This window comes from Bubalus kerabau, chromosome 5 (genome assembly GCF_029407905.1).
Source record: "Bubalus kerabau isolate K-KA32 ecotype Philippines breed swamp buffalo chromosome 5, PCC_UOA_SB_1v2, whole genome shotgun sequence".
Classification (NCBI taxonomy): Eukaryota; Metazoa; Chordata; class Mammalia; order Artiodactyla; family Bovidae; genus Bubalus; species Bubalus kerabau.
The window spans coordinates 89,670,458-89,695,930 of NC_073628.1; the positions used below are offsets into that span (position 1 = coordinate 89,670,458).

General features: G+C 38.1%; 2 protein-coding genes across 2 annotated transcripts in view; one reads left to right on the forward strand and one right to left on the reverse strand.

The window, feature by feature from the left end:
• Positions 1-25,473, reverse strand: part of WDR64 (WD repeat domain 64) — a 120,105-nt gene that overhangs the window by 37,217 nt on the left and 57,415 nt on the right. The window contains exons 11-17 of the mRNA XM_055582169.1: positions 24,936-25,062; positions 21,167-21,315; positions 18,961-19,084; positions 16,912-17,087; positions 8,101-8,277; positions 2,957-3,087; positions 208-309 (exon numbers count right to left, since the gene is read on the reverse strand). Coding sequence (XP_055438144.1) covers positions 208-309; positions 2,957-3,087; positions 8,101-8,277; positions 16,912-17,087; positions 18,961-19,084; positions 21,167-21,315; positions 24,936-25,062 — 986 coding nt within the window. The remainder of the gene's footprint in view (positions 1-207; positions 310-2,956; positions 3,088-8,100; positions 8,278-16,911; positions 17,088-18,960; positions 19,085-21,166; positions 21,316-24,935; positions 25,063-25,473) is intronic.
• The window catches only part of FH (fumarate hydratase), a 215,845-nt gene continuing 214,712 nt past the window's right edge, over positions 24,341-25,473 (forward strand). The window contains exon 1 of the mRNA XM_055582174.1: positions 24,341-24,346. Coding sequence (XP_055438149.1) covers positions 24,341-24,346 — 6 coding nt within the window. The remainder of the gene's footprint in view (positions 24,347-25,473) is intronic.

Genomic DNA, 25,473 nt, shown 5'->3' on the forward strand with positions numbered 1-25,473 from the left:
CTCCTCCAGGGGATCTTCTGGCCCCAGGGATCGAACCCGCATCTCCTGCATCTCTTGCATTGTCAGGTGGAAGCTCTACCACTAGTGCCACCTGGGAAGACCCTTCTCTCAATTGTACCTTCCTAAATGCTGGGATGAGGAGAACTCTTTTTATATCATCCACTTAAGTCCCAGACAATATTTCTTGATCAGTAAGTGCTGAGTTACCTTATACATTCAGGATTACGAAAGAGAAATAGTATGTTATTAATTCTAAAGCGTTTAGGGTCCAAATCAGGGTCTACAGTGAAGCAATCTTCTGGTCTATACCTAGGAATAAGCATACATTCACAAGATAAAAATTTACAAATAAGGTAACATACATTATTATATATTCCATGCAGAGGTAATCAACTCCTGAAATGTTGATTATCATTGAACATGGAGAGAAAACCCAAAAGTATAGCATTTGAATTCTTCCTTAATAAACATCTATATAACAACATGATCTTTTAGTGTTTATAAGTCTTTTAATTCAATCAGTTTGTCTATTAGTTCAGAGAGTGAGCTTATACAACCTCCTGAAAGTTTCATACAGTTTAAAGAATAGATTTATACTCTTTGAATAAGTGCAGTGAGAAATTAGAATAAAATGTAGTTACTACCCTCAAGCACCTTATCATTAAGTGGAAAAGGAAAGCAGGTAATTCAGTAATCACACTATTCTTCCTGCTCCAGTCTCCAATTGACTCAGATTCCCAAAAACACCTTCCTAGGTAGTTTCATGGAAGCAGAAGGATGGTCCCCCAACGTCTGCCCTGGCACTTCATAGTAGGCTTTTAAAGTCATGTTTGATATTCCTTATAGGAAATAGATGTTGTAACAAACTGTTCTTTTTCCTTTAGTGAAAATTACCTCTCCTAATTTGGATGGGCAAGTGATGAAGGACCTGCTGGGGAGTGAACCAAGCTCAAAGGAGGAGACTACAAATTTGATGACTTGTTGAGCTCCAACTTTTTATGTATTTCTGCTCCGCAAGTGAACTGCATGGTAAAGTGGATTATTCATTAGCAATAACAATTTCTAGTTTGCACCCTCAAAAAAGCATAGGACTTGGAACAGAAAAAGAAGGACTATTTCTCCTGACTGGTGAAGGGCTCTTAGACAAAGTTTGAGGTAGAGGTAGAGATGGCCATCCTTAACTTTAGAGTCTTTAAACTGGACCTAGATTACTTTGGACAGTTAAATTATATGTTTTGCAAAATACTCCAGTGATTCTAAACCAATTGTTTTAATATAGTCATCTTTTTGTGGGAAGAGGACACTGTATGACCCATTGTAGTCAGTTATTCTTCTTTGGGTGCTGGATTTGCATGCATCCCTTGGCAAACTGCCTAGCACTTCAAGAATAGATTCAAGAAGAATCTCCACCTTTGAATTGGGAATATTCTTGGGGGAGCTGCAATCTCTTTTAAGCTGTGACAGTAGATTATGGTTTTTGCATTTTTAGTCTAGTGGATGCTTTCCCAAAATAGTGAGTCATACATAAGCTGACACAGTGTGAAAACTGTATTAATAAGAAGATGAGGAATTGTGTGGTGTTATTATTTAGGAATAAAGTGACACGTATAGTCTGTGAGAAAAACAAGGATTGGAGGAAAGGAACTGAAGGCTGACAGGAATTCTAGGGGCAGGGCCCAGCAGACCCTGAGCTGAGGTAAAGAGGAGGGGTTTGCAGAAACAGCTACTTCAGCTTAAGGTTCAAAGAAAAGCATACCCAGAGTCCCAAAAAGAAAGGAATATTTCCTCCCAAAACTTGGCTAAAAGTAAAAACTCTGACATAGACTGAAAAGGGGCATAGAGTCCAGGAAGACATATGCAAGTACTGTAGCTAGGAGAGGCAGAGATTTCTTTTGCTTTTTCTTCTTCTTTTCCCCTGTCTTCTCTGACTCTCTTCTCCTTTATACCTCTTTCCTTCCCCCAAATGCTTAAATAGAATTGATTTTATTTTTAATTCATTGTTAAGGTTCTTGGCCATCTTATACCTTGAAGTACAACTTTAGAAACTCTCTAGATATAGGGTGATATATGGCCCTTACTTAGAGCCCAATTACACTACTGAGGAAAGGTTATTATTTTTAACCCATCCATAACAAATAATACAATGTTACATTATATCCCTTATAACCAATGGTAAGCATATTTAGAACTGGATTTCCAGGGGAGGGTAAATTTTGTGGAACAGAGCAAATCTAGTTGGTTGAGATGTAGAATTGAATATGTAATGCCCTTCTTAGTACTGCCCTGTAGTATTGGGTGGAGCTCTTTTTCCATAAGAGCTTATGGAAAAACCCAAAAGAACTTTTTGACCACCCCAATAAACCAGATGTGTTGGAGTGGTGAATGAGAAGGAAGACCCATCTTAATTACCTCTCACCATTTGACGCTGGTGTCACTGGGAATACCAGACAAGATGGGGGACGGTAGATTGGGAAGAAATCTTGGGCATGGGGGACTTTAAGGGTCTTGTTAGTCATCCATATGATAATTGCCAGTAGGCAATTGGATATGTGTGCTTGAAACTCTTAGATTATTATTTAAAATTACTACATATTTTAAATATTTGTTAAAGTTATGTATTTGGACAAGATTATACATGGAAAGCATATACTAACTTTAGTACATACTCTTTGTACATAAAGTACATACTCTAGTACATACTCAAGAAGAGTAAATGTGAAAGCACTTGGGAATACAAATAATTAAGGTTTACTTTATTCATATCATTCTGGGATTTAAACACTTAGTACATACCCTGCTTATAAAGATAACCTCCAGGAAAGGCTCCTTGAGAAAATTATCATCACTTTTATGTATTGCTTTTTTTTTTTTTAAGTAATGAATGTTACTTTGACTCTTCTGCAGTGCAGCTTTTTAAGGAAATGAATATAGTATTTAAGGAAACAATTCAACTCACACTTCTTTGACAGTTGATGTTACAAAATTCCATAAGATGATCACACCATTTAAGGTTCCAGCAGCTATCAAATTATATCCTTCTATTTGTAATAGATCAATGCAGTTCACTTCTATACTAACAGCAGGATTCTGAAGACGGAAAGAAACAGACCCAATGACCATCATGAACACAGTATCTAAGCACCATGCAAACACAATGTGTATACTTTGTTGTTCTCTCATTAACTTAAACCAAAAAAAGTATATATTTAAATCCTAAAGCATGAAATTTAGTAAAATCTAAATTATTTTGGCATTAAATACTTTAATTTGTAGAATTTAATAAAGCAAGAAAAAATATACTCATCTGTTGTCTTCTTCCTTCAGCCTAAACTATCAACCATTAAATTACCTTCCCATCTTTCTCTTCTCTTCAAACTTCTTGAAAGAATATCCTATATTAGCTCTTCTAACTTACTGACCTTCCTTTCACCCATGGCCTAGCTTCTGCTCCATGCCACTCTATGAAAGCTTTTTCTAAATATCACTAGGGACTTTCTTTTGCCAGTGCTATTTGATATATTTTAGTTGTCTTGCCTCAAGTATTTTTTGATACCTACTATGTTAGATTCTTGGGATATATAGTTAAACAGAATGTCAGTAAACCCAGAGAAATTTTTAATAAAATTCAAGCATCCAGATAACTGTTAATTCAGATAAAATGTTAATTACATACAATTTTTTTTTTTGAGAATGTATGTTTTATTTGACAGACATCCAGGAGATAGCATCTTAAGTAATCCTGGGAAAACTGCTCCAAGAAAGTGAGGAGGAAGCTAGGATATATAGGAATTATCCAACAAAGGGCACAAAAGATTACAGTTAATAAAAGAAAACTCAATTTAAGGAATTTAACACTTTTCTATATATGAGAAGATGCAAGAGTCTGGGCTCTGTTCATTCCTTTGATATGCACCTCAGCTATCTGGGGCCAGTATCCTGTTTTCACATCCTGAGTTTCCTCAGGGCTCACCATCAGAAGTGGCTGCAGTCTGATGGCTGCTAGATGGTAAGTATTCTTTGTTTCCTTCCTGAGTTCCCTCAGGACTTACCAGCTCACTGTCAGAGTTGGCTACAATCACTGATGACTGTGATATCTTTTTTTACTGATATGGCAGATAATATTTTATTTCTCAGTTCTTCACCTTGGTCCAAAGTTTGAGCAATACCTGGGAGACATTTCATGACCAATTTTTGTCCCATGGTGCTAGGACATTCTTTTTAGATTTGGCAAAAATTTTTGTTGATATGCCACTTTGGATGTTAATTTCTGGATTAGGTTCTGTTGATAATTAAAGATTCTCTGGATCCTCTGTCTTACTAGTCCATTATGATCCAGGAAATGTTTTCACCTTATTGCTTCTTTCCGTACCTAGAATCACACTATTAGAATTATTTTATGTGTCATAAATGTGATCTATTTCCTCAAAATGTTTAGCCATCATTAGTTTTGTCACGGGGCCTAGTTATAAGTTGGATACGGTAAGAGACAACAACCTTATAAAATAGACAGGATATAAGTAATACAGCTAGTAATATTAACAAAGTCATAGGGCAGCATGGAGGCACAAAACACATTTGGAAATGAAGAACAGATTAAAACAACGATTACATCTTTGTTTACAAAGCTATACTTTATCAATTTTGTTGTAAGTTATAGCATAAGAGGAAACCTCTTTTGGAAAACAAAGATTAAAACTAGTATATTTTCCAAAAAGTCATAAAGTTATAAACCATGTTTATCAGTTCATCTGATCCCATAATGTTAATTCCTGTTGATCTGGATGAAGTCATCAGATTTTCCATTAGAGTTTTGTTTTGAGAGTTCTGGGGAAAGATAGCATGTCTTTCAGTTTATCAGTCATTTTTTGTTGTTCATTTGCTAAGTCATGTCTGACTCTTTGTGACCCCATGGACTGCAGCACACCAGACTCCTCTCTCCTCCACTATCTCCTAGAGTTTACTCAGATTCATGTCCATTCAGTTGGTGATGCTATCTAACCATTTCATCCTCTACCACCCCCTTCTCCTTTTGCCTTCAATCTTTCCCAGAATCAGGGTCTTTTCCAGTGAGTCGGCTCTTCACATCAGACGGCCAAAGTATTAGATCTTCTGCTTAAGCAACAGTCCTTCCAATGAATATTTAGGGTTGATTTCCTTTCAGATCAACTGGTTTGATCTTGCAGTCTAAGGGACTCGCAAGAGTCTTCTCCAGCACCACTATTCAAAAGCATCAGTTCTTTGGCGCTCAGCCTTCTTTATGGTCCAGCTCTCACATCTGTACATGACTACTGGAAAAACTACAGCTTTGACTATACAGATGCCCTAAAACAATAAAACAATGGTGGCATGAGACCCACATCCTGCCCAGTGAGCTCAGTAAGTTAATGACCCCTGGAACAGGATACCTAGTAGGTGCTCATTAAAAATACATGCAGTGACATACAAAAGTCTCAAAAACCCACTAAAGAATATTTAAGTATATACTGTGTGATTCAACTTACATAGCATTCTAGAAGAAGGAAAAACAAATCTAAAAAAAAATTAGAGCAGTAGTTGTCTTGAGTGAGGGGCAAGTATTGATTGGCAGGGTATACCCCAATAAAGTGTGTTTTATCTTGATGGGGTTTGGATTGTGTTTTGAATATATTCCTATTCAAATTCATTGAATAGCACACTTGAATTCTGTGCATTTTATTATTTGTAAATTTTACTAAAAAACATAAATAGTAAATTCTACTTGAAGATACATATACTGAATATATTTGGGGATGATATGTACTGATATCGTCATCTTACTTTGAAATACATTTTAAAAACAAGGAGGATTGAAGGGTGAGTAGGGGATGAATATGTAACTACATATGCAATGAAGCAAATATTGCAAAATATTTGTAAAGAGTAAATTTTAAGTGGAGGGTTTATAGGTGCTCATTTTATAAAGCTGCCAGTTGTTCTATATTTGTGAAATTTTTCATAATGAAATGTTGAGAAAGAAAAACCTATGAACCATACACTATTCAGAAAAGAGATTTTATAATTACAAAGACTTTTTACACCCCTGGAAGTCCACCCATGGACAGAGAATTCAAGGATCCTAAATTAGGATGTTACGGACCCTGGTTCTGTAACTCTAAGGATGTACTACTAAGGACTTGTCAGGAGATACTTCTTTTTATCTGTGTGTGGAAAACAATATTGGTTTCTTTCAATCTACTTACAATTTTGAAAATAGGAGAATATCCTGTAACAGAAATAGTCTGATGATATATTTTCCTTATTTAGATTTTTTAAACAATATTTAGGACAGCAAGAAAAATATTAACCAGATATCAATAAGTGATATCACCAGAGCAATATAAGAAGCTTAAAAAATAAAAGCTGAAAACAAAAAGTTGAAACTTTATTAACTGATATTGGAAAATCTAATTAAAATCATATAATGTAAGCATGGTGAAATAATAATTAGCCAGAAAATGTGAACAACAATTTTGTGACCTCTTGACATGATCCCAAACTTACCCTTCTTGTCAAAATCTAGGAGACGTTAAAACAACCTAGCTATTTTTAGATAGATGAAAACATGAAATGCTAATGGACTCCCTGAGTGGAGCTGAAAGAATAACTGTGATTATTTCCAAGAGTAGTTTCTAATAAAACTGTTGAAACCTCATCTACACCAAGCTGCTCAGAAATTAACATTGCCATGGCAAAAGTGACCATACACAAAGTGAAAACACAAATAAGAAAATGGGAAAAAGTATTTGAAACTTCTCTCACAGAGGACTGATATTCCTAATACATATTCCAAATTATTTTACATATATGTGTATATTCTTATATTCCTAATATATAAAGAACTTTTTAATACATTAGAAAAAAGAAAAATCTAGATAGAAATATAAACAAAGAATAGACAAATGATGCATGTACTTAAAAATATTTAATCTGAAAACTTGTCATACCTGAAACTTATCCAGAACCACTAGGGTCATATCAAAAGAACTCAGAAACCTGAAGTGTCCAACTAGCTTGAGATGGGACAATTTAAGAATTAATCAATAATGCAGTAGACTGAAACACATCAAGAATATTTAAATTTGTGATCTGATAATGATACTAAACAAATAAAATGCACTGACCACTTTTGTAGGATGCTAGAAAACCAACTTCTTACTTTGAAAACTGATAAATGCAAGAAAACAGTCAGTCAGTTACTTTGATTTCCTATCTGAACTGTACCTCGGGGTAACTGAATAGTTGATAATAGTTTTTGCTTAGAGACACATTCCAGCTAACAAATTAATCAGAGTAAGGTAAAATGGCAACTCTGAATGAAATAATAAACCTAGGTAGTGATCATTAATGGCTGCTGACATCCCCACCCCCCCAAAAAAATTATGTGAACTTTGATGGAGGTAATGACACGTGTACTATAGTGACCTCCATGTAGTACAGAGTCTTTTTTTTTTTTTTAAATCAAAGCTGTATGCACCAGATATAATTACCAGATTAAAGGAAGTAAAAAAGAACCTCTTCAATTTCCCACAAGGGTGCAATCAGCAAAATCTGGAAAATGAGAAACCAGGCACCAATTGTCTAGTATTGTTAAGAAATGAATTACAAGGGGAAAAAAGATAGGGAAAGATAATTACAGCTTTAAAGAGACATCAACCAAATGAAACAAATGGGCCTTGATTGGATTCTGGTTGAAACAAACTGTAAGAAGTATATATTGTATGAGAAGATCTGGGAAAACTGGAAACTGTGATGTGATTATATTAAAGATGTCTTATAAATTATCTTAGAACATATTTGAGAAAATACTGGTACCATTGTTCTATTTTTGAGTCATTACTGTTTAGAGATACATACTGAAATATTTAGGGATAAAGTTACACAATGTTGAGGACTTGCTTCAAAATAATCCATCCATTGACCGTGGTCATGGGGAAGTGGTAGAAATAATGAGGAAAAAAATTGGCCATAATAGATACTTTTTGAAGCTGGCTAACAGTACATGAAAATACATTGTATTATTTTCTCTACTTTTGTATATGTTTGTAATTTTTCATAATGGAAAAAATTCAAGAAGAAACTTACACCAACACGCTGAGAAAAGTTTTTCTCAACTATCAGCTCTACATCTGGAAAGGGAATAGCCATGCTCCTTTCTTTAGTAGACACCCTTAGATGCACAATACGATTCCCACTTTGTAGGAGAGGCGCAACATCAGGCAGCTCCCATATCACCACAAGGTAAATATCATCTTCTTTACCCTTTAATAGAAATCCAGTGAGTACATGAAAAATTCAGTTAACTATTTTGAGCTGTTTTAATGGCATAGAGAAAAATAGAACATACAGTGATATACTTACCACTCAGCTTTATCAGATATTAAGCTCTACCTGTCCCTCCCTAATATAATTCCTCTTTCTTTACTTTCTAGAGGTAACTAGTAACCTGCATATGGTTTTAGTCATCAAAGTTTATACCCACATGCCATATTCAGGTATTAGTCATATATATAGCTTCCCTGGCAACTCAGATGGTAAAGAATCCACCTGCAATGCAAGAGACCCATGTTTGATCCCTGGGTCAAGAATATCCCCTGGAGGAGAAAATGGCAACCCATTCCAGTACATGGAGAATCCCATGGACAGAGGAGCCTGGGAGGTTACAGCCCACAGGGTCACAAAGTGTCAGACATGACCTAGTGACTAACACTTTTCATATGTATGTTACATGATATGATAGTGCTTTCAGGCTTCTAACCTTTTTATAAAATGATATCAAACTTTATGGATTCTTACTCACCTTGCTTGTTTCACTTAATTTATTTTTGAGATTTATACAAGTAATTACGTGGCACTCTAGTTCATTTTGGAGAAGGCAGTGGCACCCCACTCCAGTACTCTTGCCTGGAAAATCCCATGGATGGAGGAGCCTGGTAGGCTGCAGTCCATGGGGTTGCTAAGAGCCAGGCACGACTGAGCGACTTCCCTTTCACTTCTCACTTTCATGCATTGGAGAAGGAAATGGCAACCCACTCCAGTATTCTTGCCTGGAGAATCCCAGGGACAGAGGAGCCTAGTGGGCTGCCGTCTGTAGGGTCGCACAGAGTCGGACATGACTGAAGCGACTTAGCAGCAGCAGCAGCTAGTTCATTTATTTTTAACTGCTTTATAGTATTGTTTGAATATACTACTATTTACTTATCCATTCTCATACTGGTGAGTGTTCAGGCTGTGAATTTTTCACTGCATGTTTTTATGAACAAATGGCATATTTTCTAGCACATGTGCCTGGTGTAGAATTATTAAATTGTAAGATATGTGCATCTAGTTCTTTCTTTACATTCTTGTCAAAGCTTCATTTCATTTGATTTTTTAAAAGTTATTTTTGGCTATCTGATAGTTTTAAAATAGGACATTTAAAATTTTTTTAATTTATTAATTACATTAGTTACATTTTCCTAATTTTGTAAGTTGAACATATTTTTCATGTATTTTTGAACCATCTGATTTTCTTATCTGTTCTTTGTCCATTTTCTGTTGGGCTGTTTCTTTTTCTTCTGGATTTGTGTCGTTTCTTTTGATAGTCTGGTTCCTAATCTTATTTACCTGGGGTGCATTTGTCTTTTCACAGTCTGTGACTTGTTTCTCTACTTTGTTTTCTAAGACAGGTGTTTATTTTTAATTTGACTGTAGTTAAGATATCTTTGTGATACCCCATTTATTCACATTGTCTTTATGTCCTTTAAGATCCCACCACAAGAGCCTTGTATGTTATTGTTCGATTTGTTTTAGGTACCTTTGATTTTTATTTGCTATTGTCCTCATTCTTTCTGCTTTCTAGTTGGTGAGATGCTTTTAGTTTTAGAATTTTCAACTTTTATATGGAAATAAAGGCTACTTTGTAAAGGTTATTTTGTTGGCAGAGCAGGGATCTTTGTAGGTTGAAAGGCAGCTGTGGTAAAATGAAGAGAATATTGGTTCTAGGCATGGTGACAATGTGTTTCTAGTCTTAGTTCTAGTGAGACCTTAGACAAAGTATATATCTTTATGGGGCCTTATTTTCCTTAGTTCATAGATAAAAGTCCTATTTTTAAAAACTTTATGTTTCTAGGTGTTGATCTAACATCTCTGTTATCTCATATGTATGTTAATTCAAAAGTGTGAGCCAATGGTATTCCTATGCATTAGTTGATTCTTTAGTGTTTGCACCATCATGGGATTAGAAGGAATCTCAGCAATATTCAAATAGTGATCAGATATTGATATACTGAGAAATAGCTTGCTTAGGGTCATGGGCTCCCTTGATGAGATAAATTGGCTACCGTGGTTTTAATAAGTTTAGCTGGTTTTAGCTGAACCATTTCAGATAGTAGCTCTCAGACTTTCTGAATTCACAGAACACTAAATTTTAAAAAATCTTTTAAAAGATTTATTTAGAGTTACTAATATTTCATTTTACCAAGAAAGGACATGGGGGGACCCTTATTCAGAGACACTCCTAGGATGAGATTTGAGCATGATGTTTCATCTGCAAGTATCCTTAAATCCCCAGAGGTGTGTGTGGAGGGGGCAATGTGTGCTATGGATTATGCATAGTTTTCCTTGCTTCCAAGGACGTAGAGGAGTAGCTGAACATGTGTGTAACAGCCTTTCGTACTTTTGAAACTGGGAAGAGAATGGGCAGCAGAAAGGCGTACTGATGGTGTCCCAACAGAGGACTGCTGTGGGGAATGCTGAACCCCAGCCCTCAAGAACACCAATGACTATATATCCTCCCTTTAGGATTGTCACCTCTTGCATTTTTCTAGTAGCCAAAGCCCAGTGAGAAGAAAAACTGTAGTTAAATGGGCCTAGAATCTAGACAGAAGAATAGACAAAACATGCAGAACAGATCCCAGAGTAGCTAGAACTTCTGGGAAGTACAATAACTTGAGCAGTTCAGTCAGTTCAGTCGCTCAGTCGTGTCCAACTCTTTGCGACCCCAAGAATTGCAACACACCAGGCCCCCCAGTCCGTCACCAGCTCCCGGAGTTCACTCAAACTCACATTCATCGAGTTGGTGATGCCATCCAGCCATCTCATCCTCTGTCGTCCCCTTCTCCTCTTGCCCCCAATCCCTCCCAGCATCAGAGTCTTTTCCAATGAGTCAACTCTTCACATGAGGTGGCCAAAGTACTGGAGTTTCAGCTTTAGCATCATTCCTTCCAAAGAACACCCAGGACTGATCTCCTTTAAAATGGACTGGTTGGATCTCCTTGCAGTCCAAGGGACTCTCAAGAGTCTTCTCCAACACTACAGTTCAAAAGCATCAATTCTTCAGCGCTCAGCTTTCTTCACAGTCAAACTCTCACATCCATACATGACCACAGGAAAAACCATAGCCTTGACTAGATGGACCTTTGTTGGCAAAGTAATGTCTCTGCTTTTCAATAGGCTATCTAGGTTGGTCATAACTTTCCTTCCAAAGAGTAAGTGTCTTTTAATTTCATGTCTGCAATCACCATCTGCAGTGATTTTGGAGCCCAGAAAAATAAAGTCTGACACTGTTTCCACTGTTTCCCCAACTATTTCCCATGAAGTGATGGGACCAGATGCCATGTTCTTCATTTTCTGAATATTGATCTTTAACCCAACTTTTTCACTTTCCTCTTTCACTTTCATCAAGAGGCTTTTTAGTTCCTCTTCCCTTTCTGCCATAAGGGTGGTGTCATCTGCATATGTGAAATTATTGATATTTCTCCCGGCAGTCTTGATTCCAGCTTGTGCTTCTTCCAGCCCAGCGTTTCTCATGATGTACTCTGCATAGAAGTTAAATAAGCAGGGTGACAATATACAGCCTTGACGAACTCCTTTTCCTATTTGGAACCAGTCTGTTGTTTGAGCAAACCTGAACAATACTCCAGTTCAGTCGCTCAGTCATGTCCAACTCTTTGTGACCCCATGGACTGCAGCATGCCAGGCTTCCCTGTCCATCACCAACTCCCGGAGTCTACTCAAACTCATGTCCATCACGTCGGTGATGCCATCCAACCATCTCATCCTCTGTTGTCCCCTTCTCCTCCCACCTTCAATCTTTCCCAGCATCAGGGTCTTTTCCAATGAGTCGGTTCTTTGCATCAGGTGGCCAAAGTATTGGAGTTTCAGCTTCAGCATCAGTCCTTCCAATGAATATTTAGGACTGATTTCCTTTAGGATTGACTGGTTGGATCTCCTTACAATCCAAGGGACTCTCAAGGGTCTTCTTCAACACCACAGTTCAAAAGCATGGGAGTTCAAAACAGAAACAAAAACCAACACATGATCTTCAAGTTTAAGAATTTGGTTGATGAGTTAAAGGAGACAGTGCCTGTCTGAGATTTGAACTAATAGCCTAGCAGTAGAGAAATATATCAAGAGGCAGCAAAGCTAAAACAAAACAAAAGCAGAGGAAAAATATAAGAAATCTGGAGGACAGATTCAGAAGACCTAATGAGTCAGACACGACTGTGCAACTGAACTGAATATGCAAATAATATGAGTTTCTGAATTAGAAAAAGAAACACATGCCAAAGAGACATCTAAGAAATGAATAATAATACAACGAAAATCCCCTGAGTGGGAAGAAATACCTAGGACTTCAGATTGAGTTTCCTGTGGAATTGATGAGAAAAGATACAAACAGAGGCATAGACTTTAAACTCCAAGGACAAAGATAACATCTTATAAATTTGCAGAAAGAATAAGTTGCTTACAAAGGAAGAAGACTCGGACCAGTTTTGGATTGCTCATCGACAGCACTGTCACTTCAAGACAATGAAGTTACATATAGACCAAATAAAAGGTCCTGTAACTCATGAATGGAGAAAGAAACAGCAACCCACTCCAGTATTCTTGCCTGGAAAATTCTATGGACAGAGGAGCCTGGCAGGCTACAGTCCATAGGGCTGCAAAGAGTCAGACATTACTGAGCGATTAAGCACACACACACAGGCACTAAAATTTTGGTCTGCTATTTACTTATTATATTGTCATCTCTTTAGTACCAGCTGGGAGATTTAGAAAATATTTTATCCACAGTGTTTCATGGCTTTCAGTGACTGTCCTGAGTAGTTATCTAACATAGAATCCTGGGATTTAGAAAAATACCTACCGTATGTGGAGCACACAAAATATTTCTTGAATTGTGTTGAGTTTAGTTGGAAATCAGAGGAAAGCAGTCTTCCCTGACTCCCAGCTTAGGCTAGGCACCACCTGCCATCATTAATTTCTATAGCACTTTGTGTAAGCATTCATAACACATATAACAGGTGGATAAATATCAGTCCTTCTTATTAAATTATAAGTTCCATTGTGAAATGGGAGATATCTTTCTGGTTCATGGTAAACATTTGGTAAATGGTTACTGAAAAAAATGAGTGAATAAATGAAAGTATTCCAAAAATTAAGTATGTAAATCAAACCATATTTTACTTTGAATAGGCAGATAATAAAGTGAAGAAAGAAAGAAAGAAAGTGAAGTCGCTCAGTCATGTCTGACTCTTTGCGACCCGTGAACTGTAGCCTACCAGGCTCCTTAGTCCATGGGATTTTCCAGGCAAGAATACTGGAGTGGGTTGTCATTTCCTTCTCCAGGGGATTTTCCTGACCCAGGGATTGAACCCAGGTCTCCTGCACTGTAGGCAGACGCTTTACTGTCTGAGCTACCAGGGAAGGCAGATAATAAGTGATAAGCAAATAATAAGATATCAATAATAATAAAAATAATGTTTTCAACATTATCCTTATTGTAAATTTCCCCCCTCAAGCATTAATAAAATACCGTAAAATGCCCCATGGATTTACTATTGTATACCTTACAAGGGGTTTCTTATATTTCTTCATTCTGTCAATCCTTAGTGAACACCTACTCTGGGCAAAGCAAGAACACAAAATGAATAAGAGAGGTTTTCAGTCCTCATCAAGTTCAATCTATGGAGTTCTGGAGACATAAAAACTCAAAATAAAGCAAAAACTACTAGTAGATCTAAAAGCAATTTTGATGTGGGAACAGCACGATGCTACATTTTGCAGTTTTTAAAAAGGAGTGTTTATAATAGCAGATTTTGTCTGCTGGGATTGCACTAACTTAAAACAGAGAAATTAATACATTGTCACATTTGAGAGTATATTACTAATAAGTTCCTTTCTACAGTGCCACTTTTTTAGGGAGTAAGTGAGCTTGTTTTATTTATTACTTCTTTATTTTTTAAACATTATAGCAATTAAAGATTCCAAGGGATAAGAGGGTGGACATGAGTTTAGTTTTATTTCATGTCTCTAGAAATTGAGTAGATTTGTAGACCAAGCTCTGATGAAAGTAAAGTTGTCAACATGAATGACTGTGTGAGCTGGGGCAAGGGGTGTGCACGTGTGTGTCAGGACCAGGTGGTAAAAAAATGGGAAATAAAGAATAAGACTAAGGCCATCCTTTGACTGTGTGGATCACAATAAACTGTGGGAAATTCTGAAAGAGATGGGAATACCAGACCACCTGACCTGCCTCTTGAGAAATCTGTGTGCAGGTCAGGAAGCAACAGTTAGAACTGGACATGGAACAACAGACTGGTTCCAAATAGGAAAAGGAGTACGTCAAGGCTATATATTGTCACCCTGTTTATTTAACTTATATGCAGAGTACATCATGAGAAACACTGGACTGGAAGAAACACAAGCTGGAATCAAGATTGCCGGGAGAAATATCAATAACCTCAGATATGCAGATGACACCACCCTTATGGCAGAAAGTGAAGAGGAACTAAAAAGCCTCTTGATGAAAGTGAAAGAAGAGAGTGAAAAAGTTGGCTTAAAGATCAACATTCAGAAAACGAAGATCATGGCATCCGGTCCCATCACTTCATGGGAAATAGATGGGGAAACAGTGGAAACAGTGTCAGACTTTATTTTTCTGGGCTCCAAAATCACTACAGATGGTGACTGCAGCCATGAAATTAAAAGACGCTTACTCCTTGGAAGGAAAGTTATGACCAACCTAGAGAGCATATTCAAAAGCAGAGACGTTACTTTGCCAACAAAGGTTCGTCTAATCAAGGCTATGGTTTTTCCTGTGGTCATGTATGGATGTGAGAGTTGGACTGTGAAGAAGGCTGAGCACTGAAGAATTGATGCTTTTGAACTGTGGTGTTGGAGAAGACTCTTGACAGTCCCTTGGACTGCAAGGAGATCCAACCAGTCCATTTTAAAGGAGATCAGTCCTGGGTGTTCTTTGGAAGGAATGATGCTAAAGCTGAAACTCCAGTACTTTGGCCACCTCATGTGAAGAGTTGACTCATTGGAAAAGACTCTGATGCTGGGAGGGATTGGGGGCAAGAGGAGAAGGGGACGACAGAGGATGAGATGGCTGGATGGTATCACTGACTCGATGGACGTGAGTCTGAGTGAACTCCGGGAGCTGGTGATGGACAGGGAGGCCTGGCGTGCTGCGATTCATGGGGTTGCAAAGAGTCGGACACGACTGAGCAACTGACCTGATCTGAAGAAAGAATAGTGCCATCTCTAGCCAAAACTTTAGGCTCAAAGTTACAATTTCCTAATGACCTCTTTGCTTTGTGTCATCTTTTAGGTTCTTCCTTCACAGGCTGAAAACCCACGAATGTCTATCGCAGTTTTCAAGGATAATGCTACTTGCAGGTTCTGTTTTCTGAAGGAATGTGGCTATGTTTCGATGATACTTAAATTATTGCTTTATTTTGTCAATTCAGCAAAAAAAAAAAAGCAAAAGCAAACTAAAAGTTCATTTAGTCATGTATTGACTTGGCTATCAACTTGTTTTCACTTTGCTACAAATTACTCAATACATAATTAAACACATAGAATTGTGTTGATTCCTTGACTGTTTGTGTCTCAATTATCTAAAAGAACATTAATCTTTTTCCTTTGGTCTTTATGTTATTCAAATTTTAACCACATTTCTCAGTATTTCATTTTATATATTGAGGAAATTGTGTCCCTCAGTAAGAATTCCACATTCTCGTCATGGCAGAATTACAAAGAAAATCTTTTAAAAGAAATTTACAACTATTTCTTTCCACTGAAGAACTTCCTTTTTGGAATGCCTTTTTGGATTGCTCAGACAGCAAAGAAAGATTAGTTGAGTCAAGGAAGTTTTTCACTCCTATCTTCAAAAGGGGAAGAATAAGGGCAAAGAATCCTTGAGTTGTAGGCAGGAAAATATCCACTCAACAGCCAGAGTAAATGATCTAGTTTTCATTTTAAGTATGAAGAAGGCTTTCGTGTACTTAGGTGGTAAAAGACACACAGGAAAAACAAATTTAGTCTACCTCAATCCTTCCAAAACATCCCTAAACAGATTGCCATGTTAAGTACACAAAGCAGTTTTGATGACAAACTGAAAGAGTGACTTGAACATCCCTGAAGGCATTATGGGTTCTATGGTTCAGAGAGGAATCATTGCTCCCTTTCATAAAGCCTACTGGGGAGCAGCTCTGCCGGTGCTGCTGCTACTGCTGCTAAGTCACTTCACTCGTGTCCGACTCTGTGTGACCCCATGGATGGCAGCCCTCCAGGCTCCCCCGTCCCTGGGATTCCTCCAATGAGGATATAAACCATGTTAGAGGTGGTAGCTGTATGTAAATTTGTAAATTTAATCTTCTTAATATCTACTCCAGAAGGATCCTGGCTAATCCCTTCAGCAAACATTGGATGGGCAGTGTCGACCAGCTATTCTCTTTTGCTCTTTGCTTGGACATGGGCAAGGTTAATTAGGAACATCCTAGGAAGGCTGGTGGAGAAATACTATCCTCCACTGGCTGGCAAGAGAAGAGTTAAATGGGGATTATCCACGTTCAGTTGATTTTCCCCAGAAGAGCACATAGAGTATGTGGAAATGGGATTGCAAACCTGGATCATTTTGATCTTTCCGTTGTGCTGCAAAGAGAGGAGCAAGTATTGGTGTTTCTCCTGAGCTTTCAGGAAAATCAGGCGGTGCAGCCAATGCTCTTCCTCTTTCCAGTCTTTCCCTTCTGGTAACACCTTCAACTCTTGTCCACTGCCAAAGTCCCAGATTTTAACTGTTCCTGAACACACAGAGAAAAGATTCTATAAGCAAAAAACATTTCTAGGAGGAATGGCTTTTATCTCAGAGAAAATCAATCTAATTGAAAGCTTTCTGCAACAGTTTATCCTAAGTTTATTCCCTATTGAGACTGACACATGAGTCTCCCTAGCATTGCTGTGTACAAAGTATATTTCTGTATACTTTCATTGTCACAGGCTGATAAAAAATGAACAGGACCAGGCAATGTCTTGAAATTTGTGAACATGTTCTTTGAAATTCCCAGACTCTCCTGTGTGAGTTTCCTGTCTTCATTGGGTCTTTTCTGCTTTTATTATCCCAACGCTTTCCAGTTTGCTAAATACTCTCCAATATCTATCTATCTAAAATCATGCCACAGTGATTATTAACAGTAAAAGGTTACTCCAATAGTGTCATTTCCTAAGGTGCTAACATGTTTTAGAACTAGATCCTACTGGGTGTTAAAAGGATTAAAATAATTCCAGCAGGTAGAAAACAAAATGTTTGGAGTTGTTGGTTACATAAAAAGGAAATGCAAAAAGGGTGTCGAGTTTCTTCTTACATTTGGAATCATACATTCTAATTAATTTTGTTCGTGTAGGAGATCCTCATGAAAAGGCCAGGTGAAATGATAGCATACTTATTGAATGCCTGTTTCTAGGTCATTACTCAGTGTAGAGAATTATCTTCTAACATGGATTTTTAGAGTGACCTCAGGTTGCATTTATTCATACCCCATCAACTCAGCATTCTGGATTTTATTTCATGTATATTGTTATCTGCTCAAACTTTAAAAACTCTGACTTTTACTCAAGATACTCAATCCACAACTGGCTTACAAACAAGAATTTATCTAGTAAACATATCCCTAAAAGAAATATGGGCTTCCCTGGTGGCTCAGCTGGTAAAGAATCCGCCTGCAATGTGGGAGAGCTGGGTTTGATCCCTGGGTTGGGAAGATCCCCTGGAGAGGGGAATCACTATATAGTGATACAGATGGTCATATTGTCTAGGTCATGTTGTCTCTCTCATGGGAGTTCAGAATAAGGTAAGGTGAAAGGAGAGAAGGCTGGTTCCAACAAGTTCTATGAACTCTCCACAGCAGCAAATGACACAGCCCAACTGGAGCATGACATTCTCTCAGGGGTGACATGACACATGCCCTTAAGCATCTTAGACTTATAAACAAGTCCAGTATAGAATCCTAAATGTGATATGGCAAAGTTGGATGGATAATTTGTCTGGTCCCATATTTTCAGTAAAAATATTATGAAAAGCACTAAATAGAATGTCTGTGTCAGCTGATGGGGCTTCCCTGGTGGCTCAGTGGTAAAGAATCCTCTTGTTAATGCGGGAGACATAGATTCAATCACTAGGTAGGGAAGATCCACTGAAGAAGGACATGGCAACCCACTCCAGTATTCTCTTGCCTGGGAAATACCATGGACAGAGGAGCCTGGAGGGCTATAGTGCATGGTTGGGATCACAGAAGAGTTGGACATGACTGAGCAACTAAACACCAGTAATAACTCTTAGCTGATGGTACTCAAAATTAGAAGGACAGAATGAGTCAGTGCAACTCAGATAAATCTCAGTCAAAATGGACTGAGATGGTATATATGAAAGACTTTGCAAACTGATAAGCATCTATATAAGTAAGGTATTTATTATGATTAACACCAATATCAGGACATTAATGCCCATTAGAGAAGAGCCTAGCACTGTTCAGTCAGGCACAGCAGTCTCACTGGCACGCTTACATATTCCAGCTCGATTCACACTTCCCCTCTAACCCAAACAACTTGTGACGAGATCCTAGAACAAATTCTTGGGACACTAAAGCAGGGGGGCCATATTCTGGATATTAGTCTGACCATTATATGCTCCTGTGGCAAAAAGAAATCCACTTTCATCGATAGCTGCAGCAGTCAGTTCAACATTGAAGCCATGAGGGTCTAAAATCTGGTATATTTGGAGGCCAGTTTCGAGTTCCCATACCTACAAGAAAGAACAATAAAATATTTCATAAGACCTTCAGTTTTCATCAATTTTACAATATTCAAAATAACCTCAAAATTGGCACAGGGCATACCTAACACCTTTTCCAACATTCTGCCATGAATGTTGGTTTAATCAAAGAAAGGTCTAAAAGATGTAGTCTAATAGTCACTGTGCTACCCCAGAGTCTTTCTGTAATATATATATAGGTGGGATGAGACAAGCCACAACTGTTCCAGGCAGCCCCTGTCTATCTAGGAAGCAGTCAGATGCTACTCTCAGCATGAAGCAAGCTTAGCAGCAGGCTAGAAATGTAACAGGAGGTCAGTGGACAAAGAAATAAAATTGAATGTATTCTCTGTTGTCATTTATCCAAATTGTCTAGAGATCATGGGACAGAATCTACAATTAACAGTGTGAAATCTGAGACAACTGGAGGAAAGGGCTCACTGACCTTTCCAAGGAGTGTTCTGATTAAGGACCTGGGCCCAGTTCTTAAGAGAGAGAACAGGGGAGGAAGGGCGGGGGAGGCTGAGACTTCAGAGAAGGTTGGATGTAATCAGAAAGCCTAGAAACATGTCAAAGCTCATCACTATCTCTTTAGAAATGCAGTAGAAGCGTGAGACCTGCAGTCTCAGCCTGAATCTTTCTCTTTTCATGGATCTGCCAACTTCAGGTGTCTATTAGACTTCCAGTAAACAAACTGAACTGGCAACACAGTTTGAACTTGAGGTATTTGGAAACAGGCAGCATAAACAAAGGGCCAGAGCTGGGAAGGGGCACGGCTCCTCCAGGGGACTGAAAGTCAGTTGTTGCAGCTAGAGTGAAAGGAGGAGAGAGGGAGAAGATGTAGCTGATGTAATCACTGGTCTGGAGACCAGACAACAGGGCCATTGACTGAGCTGTGGCAGAGCCAAGATCTGAATGAAGTCAGGCTGGCCCTAAAGCCCATGCTCATAACCTGTGTGCTCCCCTGGGTATAGATGAGGTCCTAAAGGGAGAATGAGGACTAAGGACCACTACAGGAAGGGGTCTCAGGGGCCACCAATTTCCTGGCCTAAAGTATGATCTGTCTCCAACCAGTCAAGTATGAAAATTCACCTAGATGTCTTCTTTTCCCCTCCCTACCTTGCAAGGAAGACACTTTCCTTTTAAGAGGTCAGTATTTCATGAAGACAGCCAGGTTTTAGTTCCCCTCTACTTATTTTGTAGGCATTATTAGAAATAACTGATAATTACATGAACTTAGGAGATTTTGGTCTGAGAAAATCTCCAGCAGATGAGCACAGGTCAAAGGCTGAGAGGGAATTTGAAGCGTCTCTGAGAAATGCTTTCTCCTGCTCCCTATGTCTCCTTTTGGAGAGCATGCATGAAATAAAAGGATTAAACATTTTAGGCAAACACCCGCAGCCATCATTGCTAGATGAAGTCAGTGGTTGTAAATACAAATACAGTTAAGGTGGTCCAGAACTCTGGCCTCTGGAGAACACATTAATGACATGGCCTGAGGATAGCAAAGGAAATGACGTTGGTATACACCTCAAAAAACCCTGGGTTCGTATCCCAGCCACGATACTTACTAGTTATATGAACTGAGGCAAGTTGCTTGATCTTTGAATCCTAATTTCCACATCTTTAAATGGAACCTCACACAGAGAACTAGTGTGAGGATTAAACAAGATTGTGGATTTAAGAAACTTGGCACATATCCCGCACCTATAGGGGTCAGAGTAAACATCTATATATTTCTTTCCCTTCTTCTTAACAGTCTTCTATAGCTCAGTTAAAAAATTTTTTACACACACACTAGGCTTTTTTCCTTGACATATTTCCCTTAAAATTCCTTTTTTAACCATAAAAACTAGCTTCATTTTTTAAATTGAACCTGTAGCCTAACAGCAAGCAATCTGAGCTGCATTAAAAAGCTTACTTTTCATGTATTCATGAAAGCTTAAAAATAGCTCTAACATAAGGTTCCATCATATATGCCATTATCTTTATTTAATCACTCAAAGACTCATCTATAAGAAGAGAAAATTCTATCTTTGCTTTTTTCTTCCTGAAGAGTCAATATGTACTCACCTTAATTATGGACTCAGAGCAGATGGTAAGTACTTGGTGAAAATATTTGTTGTAAAGCATGACATTGATTTCTCGTTCATGGGTGTGAGGGACCTGTTTTGTATCTTGTATCATCCTAGTTAAAGGATACATGTCCATAACACTAGATCCTTGAACAGAAATAAGAATCTCATAAATAACAAATATTAGAAGATTTGAACCACAAAGGATTTTATTCAACTAATTGTGTTTGGAACTAGCTGATCAGTGAGATTATTAATGCCTAGGAGACTGAATGAGGTAAAAACACATTCATTTATTTAAAAACATCTTTGACAAATAAAACAAATATGATTTAGCCAGAGAAAAGCATTCATTTGGGGCTTCATTAATTTCCAAGTGTAGGGCACTTGGACTTCCTTGATATCTTCTTTTCAGTGACCACTTTTTCCTACTTTTTATAGTCTAGTTTTTTCCTTCTTTAGAGTGCCTGCTACATTATCTAGTGTACAGTAATAAAGATGGTGGCCACCTTTTTGCTGATGGAAAACTTCCACTTAGTGATTGGGATATGTTAGAAAGCTGTTTCAACCAACGAATAGTAAAGTACTTTGTAAACATGGTCTTGTGCTTCCCTGGTGACTCAGTGGTCAAAAAAATCTACCTACACAATGAAGGAGATGAGGGTTTGATTCCTGTGTCAGTAAGATACGCTGGAGAAGGAAAGGCACTCCGCTTCGTTACTCTTGCCTGGGAAATCCTATAGACGGAGAAGCCTGGCCAACTACAGTCCGGGGTGGGGGTCACAAAAGAGTCAACCTAGCAACTAAACTGCAACAACAAAACAAGCCAGTGCTTACAACAATATTAAATAAGATTAATTTCCAAATTACTATAGTGAATTAGATGGAGAGCAGGTATTTCTTACTTGCATTTTTAAAATTTATGTGTTTATTTTAATTGGAGGACAATTACAATATTGTGATGGTTTTTGCCATACATCAACATGAATCAGCCATAGATACACATGTGTCCCCCCTATCCTGAACAGTCCCTCCCACCTCCCTCCGCATCCTATCCCTCTAGATTGTCACACAGCACCTGCTTTGAGTGCCCTGCTTCATGCATTGACCTCGCACTGGTTATTTATTTTACATATGGTAATGTATATGTTTCCATGCTATTCTCTCAAATCATCCCACCCTCTCCTCCCACCGAGTCTGAAAGTCTGTTCTTTACACCTGTATCTTCTTTGCTGTCCTGTATGTAGGATCGTCAATACCATCTTTCTAGTTTCCATATACAAGCATTAATATACAGTATTTGTCTTTCTCTTTCTGACTTACTTCACTCTGTGTAATAGGCTCTAGGTTCATCCACCTCATTAGAACTGACTCAAGTGCATTCCTTTTTACAGCTGAGTAATATTTCATTGTATACATGTACCACAACTTCCTTATCCATTCATCATGGCATTTGGTTTGCTTTTACAGTAATCCTATAAACTGCAAGTGTGATTTAACTCTCAAAATCAACTATGTATTCTGTTTTAGTGTAATGTCTAGAAATATACATAAGGATCTCAAAGCATTCCATAGTTCAAACAGAAATGAAACTTCTTCCTAATTTATTGGTGTGGAGATTAAGCTACCAAAGGCTGGCCCTTCTTTTTCTCAAGTCTCTCCATAGAAATCTCAACTGCAGCAAAATTTTCAGCAAGAGTTACTGAACACTTTCCTAAAATGTTTGAATTCTAAGATAAAGTCTACTTATGTGTAAAGAGAATGGAGGTGGCTCTTCTGGTAGTATTTCTCAATTCAAATACAACCGGGTGGAAATCTGAGAGGGATGTGGTAACCAGATAATCAAACAACACACAGAGCGCCTTCATATTCTACTGACAGTAATGGATTTTATCTGAACTGACAACAAAGCTAGATACACTTATGAACAAGTGGCAATCCGCTCCATGTTTGGCTAGATATACCATTTAGCAGTATAGAAACAAAGCAATACAGAGAAAGAAAGTAGATCCAGGAGTCAGAAACTTTGGGACTGAATCCCACCTGTGTATCTCAACTAATGCCCTTATACTAGTCAGCTGAAATAGTTAATATTTAGTCTTATCATTTACAAAATAAGATGAATAATAATTCCTACTTCAGTGGTGGTTGTGCAAATGAAATAAAGTCCATGAAAGCACTTTGTGAAATAACTAACCAAATGGTAGTTGTCTTATTAGAGTAACAAACACAACAACGGTGACAGTAACAACAGCATATTCTGTAGCGTGGTGCTGCTGTCCCTGGGGTGTATAAGATTACTATGGCTGCTTCATTTGAACAAAAGCACAAATTAAAATCTGAGAGCCAAGCTTCATGCAATTCTGGTGTCACGTTGATGGTTGCAGTCAATGTATGTGATTTTAGTGATTAAGCAATACACAGAGCTCTAAATTGTTGTAAGCAGAGTATTATCCAAATTACATAAAGTTAGGAAGAAATTTTGATCTTAGGGTTGTCTTTTGTGTTTTTGCTTTTGCCTTGATATTTGAGGCTTTAGTTACTCTGATGATAAATGGGATGGAAATGCTGAGCTTAGTAAATCAAACATGCAGGTTGGGGCACTAAGAGAAAACTTGTTTGTAGCCATTTTTATGTTATTCTTAGAGGACATAGTATAGAGGAGGGGTGCTTACAACTAGAATTAATTTCTGTTTTAGAAGGTAGAAGATTATCCATCAAACATGAAGTTCTAGTTCACTTCTAATCCAGAAAACACCTAAAAGTTAAAAATAATTCATATTCTCCACCAGGAGAGATAGCATCAATCATTTCTCTGCCTTATTAATCCCACAGGAACTCAGATAAGGTGGTCAATAGGAAATGCATTCTGGGTTGGTGTTACAGAAGGAGGAACTATTGTTAATACTATTCATGTCTTCTAAAGCTTCTTCTGAGGATATGCATGTGACCAATGTTCAACCCAAATGCCTAACAGGGTCTTTTGTTTCTTGAGTAAGCATGTTTATCAGGGGCAGCAGGAAAAGGAGAAAAACAATCTGTGAGCATGAGTGCTGGTGGCTCTGTCCTTCAGAGCCCTATCCTCTCTCTTCACTGTCCTTTGTCTAGAAGCAACGGCAGGTGGGAAGGTCAACAACCTACCCACTGAGTGACTGTCCCAGTACCAGAGTACATGGGGCCAAATTGCCTCCCTGAAGAAAAGGGGCACTGACTCAGCATGCTGGTGCAGCCGTGCTAAGATGGGTCATATTCCTGCTCCAACACTCAATGCAGAGCTGGATTTGCCCTGTGTGTAGCAACAGCTTTAACCCCACCACCTTGCATCCTAGGTTCAAGACCTCATCCACCAAGCTATAGAAAAATAGAAAGCCATAGAAAAATAGAATTGAATTCAGTTATCTATTGTGAGGAATCACAGTTTATAAATTTCCCATCTAGTTTTGTTTTTCTTCCGGTCAGTGATCAAGTGCTAGTTAAAAAAAAGATTTGAAAAAATTAAGATTTTATTTCTCATTAACTGGGTGCAGGGGTGCTAAGTCGCTTCAGTTGTGTCCAATTCTTTGTGACCCTATGAACCATAGTCCGGCAGTTTCCTCTGTCCATGGGATTCTCTAGGCAAGAATATACTGGATTGGGTTGCCATGCCCTCCTCCAGGGCATCTTCCCAACCTAGGGATAGAACCCATGTCTTTTATGTCTCCTGCATTGGAGGGTGGGTTCTTTACCACAAGTGCCACCTGGGAAGCCCATTAATTGAGTGCACTTACCTGTAATAAGCACGCGATGATTGGAATCAAATATCATAGAGTAAATCTGCATGTCTCCCGGTCCTCCCTGGCTATCGTGGAAGACTTGTAATAGTGAAAGAGTCTGTATATCCCATACTCTGAAAACCTGGAGGGATAAAGAACATGGGTCACCATTTTTCTACTTTACTTTCCCTACTCAAAGCTATTGAGGTGAACCATCTTCAGAATCTGCAATATGCTCTTAAAAACTTGCAGGAAAGTATGACTTGTATGATGAGCACTCATTTGCTAAGCTTTAATTTGGTTCTTGATTCAATTGTTATTCATTAATGTCAGAAGAAAATAAAAGCAGTGACTAAAAGCTTGCCAGTAGGAACTAGACTTTTTCTGTCCTCAAAAAAGATAGGGGAAAGACATAGAATTTATTATCCTTTAAGAATCTGGAGGAAGAATAAAGGGCTGGTTATGACTAACAGTTTATCTGAAGCCATATTTCTCTTACACTATAGATTAGAAAATAGAGACACAGCATAGTTCAGGTGGAGGGTTTCAAATT